Raw genomic sequence first — 12,230 nt, 5'->3', positions numbered from 1 at the left:
AGCCAACTCTCAGACCAATTTATGCAGCTTAAGAGTTTTAATTAGTATCCGATATTGTAATTCTTAAGCTGAAAACCAGAAGGACTGGTGAAGTGTCCATAATATTAACAAATAATGAAACTTTTGCAATCAAAACAAACAGAAATTAATTTTTAAAAAAGCTTCCAAAAAAGAAGTTTCTCAAAGAAAAGTAAGGACCCATATTGAAACTTAAGATGAGCAGAAATTAAGTCATAGGATAATTCAAACTTAAAACAACCAGAAGTTAGTGTCAAAGAAAAAGTGAAACCCCAAACGAACAGAAATTAAAATAATTAATTATGTCGAAAACAAAGGTAATGGATACTGATAAAAATGAAAAAGTAAATCCTAAAATGGGTAGGAATTGAAATTAGCACTCAAGTCAAACTTAAAATTCAAGTGAAACTCATTATTGTATTACGTCATTTGTGCTTTTTTGAAGACCAAATATATTTTATACTTTTTTTCACTATACAAACACTTATAAATAAAAATTCCTGTCAAAATAAAAGCATGATTTTATTTAGCAGTAGTTAATATCGTTTTATACAGAACATTCACTTTATTTTAATTTTTAGTCTCCAACCATTTTGACTACTACAGCGGTTTTATTTCATTTTTATTTGTCATCAATAGTTTAGAAAATAAATACGCACTGTTCTAAATAAATATAGTTTTCATTAAAACGCAAAAGACGAATGGACTTCGGAACGCTTACGGCTAAGGAAAGGGGGGAAATAACAAAACTCTTGTTTTTAGTAGTTTCCGTTTGGTTTTTAAGTTTGAATTGAGCACTCAGTTTTATTTCTATTCCTTTTAGGCTTTATTTTTTCAGCTTTGTCACTAGTATGTGTAACTCAACTATGTAAGTTGGAGCCGTCCTAGCCAACTGGTTAGCACTCCAGACTTTAAATCTTGAGGACAGGGGTTCAAGTCCTGCTACCGCTGGATTATTTGGTTTGGGACGGGGGATCAATGGTGTTACTCTAAAAAGTCGGCTAGAGCCAATCCAGCTCTAAATGGGTACCCATAAAAAGCTGGCATAAAAAATAGGGAGCGTAAAATGATTTACCCTAAAACAAGTATTGCACTCCCGGCTGAAGGCATACAAACAGTATATTGGTACCTTTGCAACTCAGGCCAGTTGTCAGCATGCGAAAAATCTAGAGGTTTAAGTTTTATATCAGGATCTGATCGCTTTATGTTCAATATTGTTATTTAATTTCTGTTTGTTTTTGGTTTCGTTTATTCTTTGAGAAAAATTATTCGTCGTTGGTAATATATTATAGAGTTCTGTTTTTGCTAATCTCAAGTTTTAATATAGCTCTTTACTTTTATTGGAATTTTGTTTTGGAAAGTTCTGTTTTTAAAACATTAGTAAAAAAGTAGACATATTAGTTTTTAAAGGAAGAAGCCGCGTGAATGAGAAGAAAAGCATATTTTATTTTACTGCAAAATATGCTTGCAGACTGTATTTTCAAAATTAGCATACTAATACGATTTTTTGTTCTGAATCAGATTTTATAGACTTTTACTGTCTAATTTTTTTTAACTATTAAAAAGACCGCTAATATAAGCGAAAAATAACTATTTCTAGAAAACCACTAATAAAAATCCAAACGAGACTTTAAATCTAAGCAAGAAAAATAGCCACTGGACGTCGTAATAAGTCACTAGCGGTGACAAACGTACGAAATAGTAGTTTCACAGTAATTCATAGTAGATAAGGAAGTTGAAATAATTTTCGACACAAGGGCCAGCACCAGAACAAGCAGAACCTTTTTCACCTTAAAACGGCTTTCCCAGCTGAAGCCATTCCAATTTTTACTATGTTTTTGCAGAAGAAATGCAAACAAAAAAGCAATGCTTTTAAAATGTAAATAGCCAATTACCCCCTGGAAATCTCATTTGCAATGAAAGAACTTATTGGAGGGTGCTGTGTTTGTGCAGATGAGCAAGGGTGGAATGAAAATCCTCTGGTGTATTGTGATGGAAGTGACTGCAATGTGGCAGTGCACCAAGGTAGGCTACCTGGCTTTGCTAGCCTACTGAGCTATTAAATAAATTTGCAAGTTGGCCTATAAACTTAAGTATTCCTGCAAGCTGTTTGCATATTAAGTATAGCTTAAAAGACTGGATTATGAGCTTGCAAGCAGGTATGGAAAAAGTTCTAAAGCTGCCATCAGCCTAGGCTTGCAGAATTCCAAAAGCTGGTTACACTTTAGCAGCACAACTTGTATTTTTTTATCAGTACCAAATACAGTAAGCATTATCAAGCTTGTCACACTGAATATTATTAGAAAGTTTATGACAATGCTGACAACTTTTTTTGACAGCTTTCCTTTGAGAAAAAAGTATTTGTATAGCCTATGTAAAATACATTTTCTGCCAACAAATTTGAAAACTGCAAAGTAGTATTGCTACTAGGCTATGATATCCCACTTTTTGCATGGTGGCTTGCAAGACTCATAGGCTAAAGAGTTGACCTACCAGAATTAATAGCCTATACTATAGGTTTATTAATGGGTCAAATTTAGGGTAAATTTCGAGGTGGCACTATAATTCAGCTAGGATGAAAGTGAAACATTATTTGATACCTCTTTTTATGCAATTTCATAATTCAATAATTGCTTCTGGGGCCAATTGCATCTTAAGCTCTTAAAGGAGCCCCAAAGATATTTCATTTTTGCCACCACATAAAGAAGTTATCAGCAATAGTTTAGTTATTAAAAAGTGGTTAAAAACATATCACTAGTTTATAAATAGGTTGTTCAAGAGTAATATATTTGAACAATACCTATTTATACTTATTGTAAAGTTCATGGTAAATTTGCAGTGGGCCATATAATTTAGGTAAATTTTTCATTATTCATATTATTGCCTCACAAATAAAGTAAATCTACCACTTGATGCCTTTTTATGCTCTTTCCAAATATAATAATCATTTTTGTCAGAAATGAATTTTATCCCCACCCCTATGTATACCAATTCAGGGTATATAGGCTATTGGCACATTCAGGGGGTGGGGGTAAATTTTATTTCTGATGTAAATGAGAGGTAAGTTTAAACTTTCCCCCACCCCCCTAATGTGCAAATATATACATTGAATTGGTATATATAGGGGTGTGGGTAAAAATTCATTTCCAACAAAAATTATTATTATATTTGGAAAGATAATTTCGGAGACCACACTGCCTTTCCATGACGATAAATAAAAGTTCAAATAGGGATAAAATCCTTTTAATAGACAGTGAAATAGAAATTCACAAAAATACCAGATATTTCGGTCACATATACAGTGACCGTCATCAGTAGTAAAACTTTTGTTTTTTTTTAGTGTTTATATATTTACTCACAATTTTGGTCAAATCATCCCCATAAATCTGACGTAGATAATTTCGGAGACCACACTGCCTTTCCATGACGATAAATAAAAGTTCAAATAGGGATAAAATCCTTTTACTACTGATGAGTTTTACTACTGATGACGGTCACTGTATATGTGACCGAAATATCTGGTATTTTTGTGAATTTCTATTTCACTGTCTATTAAAAGGATTTTATCCCTATTTGAACTTTTATTTATCGTTATATTTGGAAAGAGCATAAAAAAGCCATCAAGTGGTATGCTTACTTTATTCATAAGTCAATAATATGAACAACAAAACATTTACCATAATTTAGTGAGGATGAAAGTGAAAACCTCATTTGATGCTTTTTTTTAGGCTCTTTTATAATTCATATAAAGCCACCTTGAAATTTACCAAATTTAGCATAGGCCTATCCATTGGCAATTTGAAATTGGATCCCATGTTTTGTTTCTAGGCCTATTGTAAGTTCTTGTTATTCTTAACATAAAATACAGGAGTTGAATAGACTACTTCTAAGGGAAAAAGGCTAGGCTGTACCCAGGATTGTTTTCAGGGGGGTTTTACTCAAAGATTTTGTTTGAAGGGGGGGGGGTACACAGAAAAAAAAGTATATCCATTTTTGTTATGTTTTTACGAGTCAGACAAACATTTCAGGGGAGGGGGGGGCAATCCCCCCCCCCGGGATAAGCCCTTGGAAACCGGCCCTATGCTAAATAAATAAATTAGTCTAGTAGCATACCAGTAAATTTCTTGTTTTACTCCCTTTCCCAATATCTTATTCAGTTTTCTGACAATGCACCCCTTAACTTAGGGGGGAAATTTTAACTAAATTTGGCTTTGAATCTTCTTTGATTTGACTTCAGGTTTGAAAATTCAATTCTATTTTAATAGGCTAGCCTATGATTTTAAGTCATATTAGGATTTTCTGTTTAGTCTAAAAAATATTTTCCACATTCTTCACAATGTATTAAATCAGGATTTAGCAATGTTGTCAGGCTCAAAACTCTTTTTTTGGACCTCATTTGTGATAAAGGTCAATTACCAAATTTAGCATAGGCCTATCCATTGGCAATTTGAAATTGGATCCCATATTTTGTTTCTAGGCCTATTGTAAGTTGTTCTTTTTCTTGAGATAAAATTCAGGAGTTGAATAGACTACTTCTAAGGGAAACAGGTAAGGCTGTAGCCAGGATTGTTTTCAGGGGGATTTACTCAAAGATTTTGTTTAAATGTGGGGGGGGGGGGGTTACACAAAGCAAACTAAAACAAGGCATATCCATTTTTGTTATGTTTTTATGAGCCAGACAAACATTTCAGGGGGGGGGGGTTGTGATAAAGGTCAATTTCTAAAACTGTTATTTTTACAGTAACTCTTTACACCTCAAGTCTCCAAAGGTCAATATCCTTTGGAGAGAGAACCAACAGAGACAAATACTTTAAAACACCTTCCCAAGGTTTAATTTAGGCTCTGAGTCCTTTCCTTATAGTGTTCTTTACCTAGCTCTAATACTACTTTCTAAGATAGTTAAAAGAATAGCTGTTCATTGTTTTTTCCAATCTAATAAGTACTACCATTACAGTTTTCCCACAGTTTTTGGTTAGAGATATTAGACTTGATCAAGGAATTTTTGGCTAAGTGTATGACACTAAATCCTAGAAGAAAGATGGATTTGTCCTTAGGAAGAGAAGCCTTTAAATTTGGGTATAGAAACTTTGGTACTAGCAGCATAATAACTTTTGCTCAGTAAATTTACTTCTTGTAAACTTTACTCCATCAATGTAAACAATTGCCCCATATTACATTTTGAATCCACAGGATACCTCTTTTAAGTTCAATCAGTGCCTTCATCCACCAGAAAAAAATCCATTCATCCCTGAAAAAAAATGACAGTTTTGTGTATGAATGTTCCCAAATCTTACAAAGAGAGATTTTATAATCTTGCTTCCCTAATCTCTACTAATTAAACAAGACACATCCCCTGTCTTTTTTTTATTCAAGCAGAATGTAATCAGTATTTTATCTGGAGTAATAGTGTTTTCTTATTTAAACACTATCTCCATTGATGCATATGCATAGGTATATTCATTTAAAAAGGTGCTATTTACTACTGATGATGGTCACTGTATATGTGACCAAAATATCTGGTATTTTTGTGAATTTCTATACACTGTCTATTAAAAAAGGATTTTATCCCTATTTTGAACTTTTATTTTAATGCTATAACTTAAAATTCATTTTAAAAAGGACACTAGAACTTTCAATTTCTAGTTGAATTTGGCTCATCCAGAGCTACTACAACCACCCCTTCCATACAAAGTAGCTGGAAAAAAACAAACAAACTAACATACCCATGCATGTACATAGTAACTGAGCTTTACATGCCTAAATGTATTCAGGAAATATTATTGGATACTCATTAGTATAGACTCAATAAAGATGAATAGGTCTTCATGGTATTATTTTCCTTTCTGGTATCTAGTATTTAGTGAGATTCATAAAGAGAACAACAAAATATTTAAGCAGGCACCAAAATAATTTTTCTACTAAATGATTTGAATTATAAAAGATTGTATTTATCTAAGGGTGATTTAACCTCCATAATCCTACTACTATTTAAAATATGGCCTAATTAAATGGCTAAAAAAGACTTAGTAAAAATGTGTAACTTCTGGTTTTACATTTATTAATACCAAAAATGGAGCATCAACAACATATATATTTTGGTGGCTGGCATTGAGTTTTATTCTTTTTGCTTCCATAGGGGGAAGGAATTTTGGTACCTGTGTATTATGCACCACTCACTCAAGTTTACACTGTGTAGAACTCATGAACAAACCTGTTTCTTTGTTAGTTTCTTTCATCTTAGCATGAGACAAGACAAAGACAAGTGACAGAATAGATGGAAAATATATAATTTGGGCTATATCTTAGCACATGAAGGGGGTGGGGTAAAATCTTTGGACAGTTTGAAGTCAGAAAACAATTCCTTCTAGGAATGGCTACTAAAAAATTACAGAAAAAAAGCGAGGTATCTGGAAATTTTGTTAACTAAAAAAAAAATCACAGCATAAATTAAATGTTATTTTTCATTTAAGTGTTTTTTTCCAAGTGTTAAGTGTATTTTTTTCTATGACTGTTTTTCCAAGTATTAATTACTATTATTAGGTTAATGTACAGTTTCATTTAAGTGTTTTATGATGATCACTGATCGAAGTTTATGTTATTTGTAAGTTTCATTTATGTTATTTTATTATGTGGATGGCCATATATTTGGCTTTAAAATACACTTCTCTATCTATCTATCTATTATGCAGAATAATTGTACCAATCACATTTTGCATGCAGACCCGCTATACTTTACCCCCCCCCCCCATAATATGCAAATCTATAGCCCAAATTTATTTCTAAAGTAACAAAAAAACTGCAGTGTTCTCAAATTTTACACAGTGTAAACTTGAGTGAGTGGTGCATAATACACAAGTACCAAAATTTGTTCCCCCTACAGAAATAAAAAAATAAAACTCAAATAAAATTCTCCAATTTGGAAAGCCTTAATTTCCATAGGGGGTATTTTCCGCGGGGGGGGGGGGGTAAATGCCTAGAACCATATATTTCAGCCATAGGAAGAACAAATCAAAGTGTAATTTACATTACCTTAATTTGTACTTTGGAGTAATATTAAGGTCCATACTATATCTGTTTTGCTTTGTGTCAATGATGGCAGTGGAATGTAATATCACTGTGTTAAGGGCACAGTGACATGCCATAAGAGAGATTTGCTGGAGAGATGCAACTTAAGCCCATTTGGTAATGGTGACCGAAAGGTAGGTATGATCCATAAGAACCATTCTCCAATGGTTTGGAGTTGACACCACTGCACAAAAGCAACTTCAGATAGAGTGTGTGAGATGGTTGGGAATGACAAGCAGCATCAACCTCTTAGCAAAACACTCATGAAAAACTTGCATCATTAATCAGTGGGCAGCTGAATGGGGCAAACAGTCCCACTCATTACCTTAAATCACAGCTTGTAACAATCTAAGGATTTCTCCTTGTAGAGCTCCATTGTTGAAAATTTGAGTCTAATTCAGGATTCTTTAGTGACCAAGTGCACAGTGCTGATCCATAGCTTCCCAGTTGAGTTTACACTCTCTAGAGGACCACTCTGCATCCAGTCTGTTTAAAGATGTCCACAGATTCAGCAGTAACAGTTTTTTAAGAGAGTTTATTTGAAGTGTTGATGATTCTTGAAGAAAAGAATTGAGCATGGACTCTGGATAGGATAGACGGCTCAATAAGTTTCAGTTGATGACTTGTAGTTCTTGAATGGGGAACAACAGTGGGGAATCATGCTGAGATGGTATTTGCCCTCAGTAACTTTTAGGTTAAAATGACATCGTCTGTCTTTCTCCAGTATATAAGTGTTGGGAGGTTGAGCTTTGCTAGTCTTGCAGGGTAGGAAAGTTCCTTTCTGCCAGATACCAATTTGGTGGCTTGATAGCACATAATTTGATTGCAGGTCACTTATGTAAAACTTTGTCAAAATCTTCAGAAAAGTCAAGAAGAATCATGTCAGTAGACACCCCTTCATCACGTGACTTAGTGATATGGTCATAAAATTCAAGGAGATTGGTATCAACAGATCTTCCAGAATGAAAGCCATGCTGCAAGCTGTGCTAAAGATTATTTGCTTCAACATGTCTAATAGCTGCAGAATTGATTATTTTTTCAAGAACCTTAACAACTGCTGATGTCATGCTGATAGGTTGGTAGTTTTCAGCAAGGTCCTTTCTACCTTTCTCAAATTTTGGAATGATATGGGCTATTTTCCAATCCAGAGGTAGTCTGGAAAGATTTAATGATATCTTGAACAGTAAGGAAAGAGGTTGACACAAGACTGTTCAACATTTGTGGAGGATACAAGGATGAATGCAGTCTGGCCTAGCCAATTAACCTATAAGTTAATGAGGGCTAATACACTCCCAGCATTATTTCCCACTGTTGGTCCTAACTCAAGAACTAGAGGTCATCAGTTGAAACTTGTTAAGCAGCCTACCATATCCATATGTACAAACAATACTGGAATTGGAGGAAAAACAGATGCAAATTGTAGATTGAAAGTTTCAGCTCAGGATCATCAACTGGTTGACTATTGTACACAATATCAGGGACATTGCATCTGCTGCAACATTTTTTAGACATATAATGCCAGAAAAATTTAGGATTATCCCTAAAATCCTCAGCCAATTGTTCCTCAAACCTTCTCTTCAACTGCTTGATATGGTTGGTTGTCTCGAAGAGTTGATGATTTTCTAAGGTTTTCTTTTTCCTATAACAGTTCCATGCTCAATGTTTTCTGTTAATCAGCTTACTTCTTTCTGTAGTTAAAGAGGTAGACTTTTGGCCTGTTTAGCCCAAAAAATTCTAGTGTATGACTTTTCAGCATGTAAAATTACAGTTTTCACATAAGACCAACTCTCATCCATATCATTGGTGATGAGCTGTTCCAAATTAACATTGGCAAGTCTTTTAGAGACTAGTTTGTAATTGACATATTTTTGCTGCTTGGAAGAGGGTTGTTACATAACTCTGAAATAATCACTACATGGTTGCTATTACCAATGGGTGTTAAACAAATAAGTAGAACAACAGGGAAATTTTTTTATACAAGACAGTGGAACGCAACTTTAAATGAATATTTCGACCCTATATCCAAGGGCCGTCCTCAGCAAACCAGACGAAGAGAATAAAAACACTATAAAAGAAACTTACATTAAAATTCAATCATTAAAACTGTTTAAAAATTTTAAAACAGCCCTAATATCATTACTTCAAGGAAGTTCAACCAGGACTGGTAATCCAAACGAAATGGACAGAGAACAATTCATTCAGATGGAATTAAAATACTTACAGACAAGATTTTAAAGCTAATCTCGCCTTATTGGCAGCCAGCCTAGAAGGTCTATTTGTAATAGGTTGAGTGGAGATATTTACTGGTTTTTTAATATAATTAGTTAAATCATTTTTAATTAAATTTGTGTATAGGGCATTAAGCGAATATTCCCCCAAATCTCTATTTAAAGAAATATTACTATTTATTTTGGTTTTAATTTCAATTGCCTCTCAAACGACCTGTTTTATGCCTAAATCATTGCTAATAAGGCAAGTTTCTTCAAAAAGCATATTATGACTAGGTTTATCATATATGTGACTGCTTAAAGCAGAATCAAAGGAAATATTTGTACTATTAGAATTTAAAGCTTTAGTTATGTCATCTTCGTGGTGTTGCAGGCGTATATCTAAATTTTGATGGGTCCTACCAACATAAAAATGGCCACAGTCACATGGTATTTGATAAAACCCTCTCTGGCGAGTAACTGGGTTTATATATTTGCCAGAATTTAGGATACTCATGATTTAAAATCATTTGTAAATACAACATAAAAAATATTTTGTGTGCAAACTTTTTTTAAACTTATAGTGACTTTTGGAATATATGGAAGGTAAACTATATTTGAGGGCTTGACGGAAACTTCACATTGTAAAAGACCCTTAATTTTACGGAAGTGTCTTGCCAATCTTCAGCTAATTGTATTTTTAATAAAGACAATAGGATAACCGTTTCCAAAAAGTATGTCTCTAATAAAATTTAGTTCCTCTGTGATGTAAGATTCGGAGAAAATGTCTAGGGCACGGTCAATAAGAGCTGTAACAACACCTCTTTTAATTTGTGGGGGGTAATTGGATTTAAAATGTGGATATCTGTTATTTTGTGTGGGTTTTTTGTAAATTGTAAAATCCAGTTTATCAATGTCACGAATAATTAAAACATCCAGAAACGGTAATTTATTTGCATTTTCAATTTCTAAGGTAAATTGTAAATTTTGGTCATATGTATTAAGGTGATCTAGAAAGCCCCTAGGTTCATTTTCCCCATAATTCCAGAGCAATATTACATCATCCATATAACGCCCCCAACATACATGTTTTAAAAAATATGAATTTAAGGCCCAATTTTCGAGCTGTTCTACATAGATGTTCGCTAATAACCCCGATAGCGGTGCCCCCATAGGGAGGCCCTTTATTTGTTGATAAAAAAAATTACGGAACTGAAAATACATTGAATACTTATTGCAAATTTTGACTAGGGACATTAAAACCTCGCAATCTATTCCTGTTGTTGAATCTTCAATTAAATGATAGTTTTCTTCTATTTTATTTTTTAATAACTACTCAGAAATTGCTACATCAATATTTGTGTACATAGAAACTATGTCAAAACTACTTACTATTGTATTTTCTGAAATGCTTGCACTTTTAAGTTTTTCTACTAAATCTACCGAATTACATATGTACGATTTTTGGGAATAAAGCAAGGGTTTGAAGGCTGTACATAACCACTTTCCAATATTGGAAGCAGGGGCTTTCGTACATGCTACAATTGGCCTTAAGGGAATGCCTTGCTTATGTAATTTCGGTAAACCTTAAAACTTTGCAAAAGCTACCTCGGGGGAGAAATTTATTATACAATTGTGGGGTGATTTTGCCATTTTGTTTTAGATTCTTTAATTCGGTTATAATTTTATTCACAAACTTATCAGTATGGTCGTGAGTCATGGAAGTATTTGTATTTGTGTTATTTAAGTGTGAATAAATTTTATTGTCGTAATCTAAGGTATCCATGACTACAAGTGAATTTCCCTTGTCTGCTTTAGTTATTATAATTGAAGGGTCTTTGCAAAGATTAGACAAAATTTTCATGTCGTGCAAAATTTCTGGTGTCAAATTAATATGAGATGTAACTTTTTTTTTGCTGCCGTAAAGTGTATTAATAAAACAAGACCTCACTTCATCTGGGTTAGAAATGAATGTGTAATGTTTGTGCAAAGAAGATTCTAAGGAGGAAACTATATCTGCCACAGGAACTTGTTTTGGTGGAAAAGAAAATTTTGGACCTTTTTCAAGAGTTTGGATTTCCTTAGGTTCAAGAGCTCTAGAGGAGAGATTAACAATAGCGGGTCCTGGAGTAAACCTCGGGGTATAAACACGATGATTCGTCGAAGATTCATACCTCAGACATTCCAATTTCTTATAAAGACGTTCTCTAGACAAACGAAAATCGTGACTAAATAAATTCTTCTTCATTCGTACCACCTGAGAATAATCAACCGTGGACAGATTTTCACACAGAAATTTCTCAAGAGATTTTCTTTCTGAGGAAATAATCTGTCGCTTTTGTTTTTTGTCCTTAATAAAGTGGACTAGAGTTTTTAAATATCGCTCTGGAATTATGGGGAAAGTGAACTTAGGGGCTATCTAGATCACCTTAATACACATGACCGAAATTTAAAATTCACCTTAGAAATTGAAAATGCAAATAAATTACCGTTTCTGGATGTTTTAATTATTCGTAACATTGATAAACTGGATTTTACAATTTACAGAAAACCCACACAAAATAACAGATATCTACATTTTAAATCCAATCACCCCCCACAAGTTAAAAGAGGTGTTGTTACATCTCTTGTTGACCATGCCCTAAACATTTGGTCTGAATCTTACATCACAGATGAACTAAATTTTATTAGAGACATACTTTTTAGAAACGGTTATCCTATTGTCTTTATTAACGATACAATTAGCTGAAGATTTGCAAGACACTTCCGTAAAGTCAAGGATCTTTTACAATGTGAAGTTTCCGTCAAGCCCTCAAATATAGTTTACCTTCCATATATTCCAAAAGTCACTAAAAGTTTAAAAGAAGTTTGTCCACAAAATATTTTTTATGTTGTATTTACAAATGATTTTAAAATTATGAATTTCTTAAATTCTGGTAA

At 33.4% G+C, this 12,230-nt stretch overlaps 1 protein-coding gene across 3 annotated transcripts in view; it reads left to right on the top strand.

The window, feature by feature from the left end:
* The first annotated feature begins 1,842 nt into the window (after window positions 1-1,842).
* Window positions 1,843-12,230, top strand: part of Alh (coiled coil domain containing protein Alhambra) — a 68,064-nt gene continuing 57,676 nt past the window's right edge. For all 3 annotated transcript variants that reach the window (XM_089093014.1, XM_089093013.1, XM_089093012.1), the window contains exon 1: window positions 1,843-2,043. In XM_089093014.1, coding sequence (XP_088949140.1) covers window positions 1,935-2,043 — 109 coding nt within the window. In that variant the 5' untranslated portion in view covers window positions 1,843-1,934. The remainder of the gene's footprint in view (window positions 2,044-12,230) is intronic.

This window comes from Artemia sp. Qi Xiang Cuo, chromosome 8, assembly GCF_049724085.1.
Source record: "Artemia sp. Qi Xiang Cuo chromosome 8, ASM4972408v1, whole genome shotgun sequence".
Lineage (NCBI taxonomy): Eukaryota > Metazoa > Arthropoda > Branchiopoda > Anostraca > Artemiidae > Artemia > Artemia sp. Qi Xiang Cuo.
Note: the sequence above shows the minus strand (reverse complement) of the source record. Positions and strands in the feature narration are given on the sequence as shown.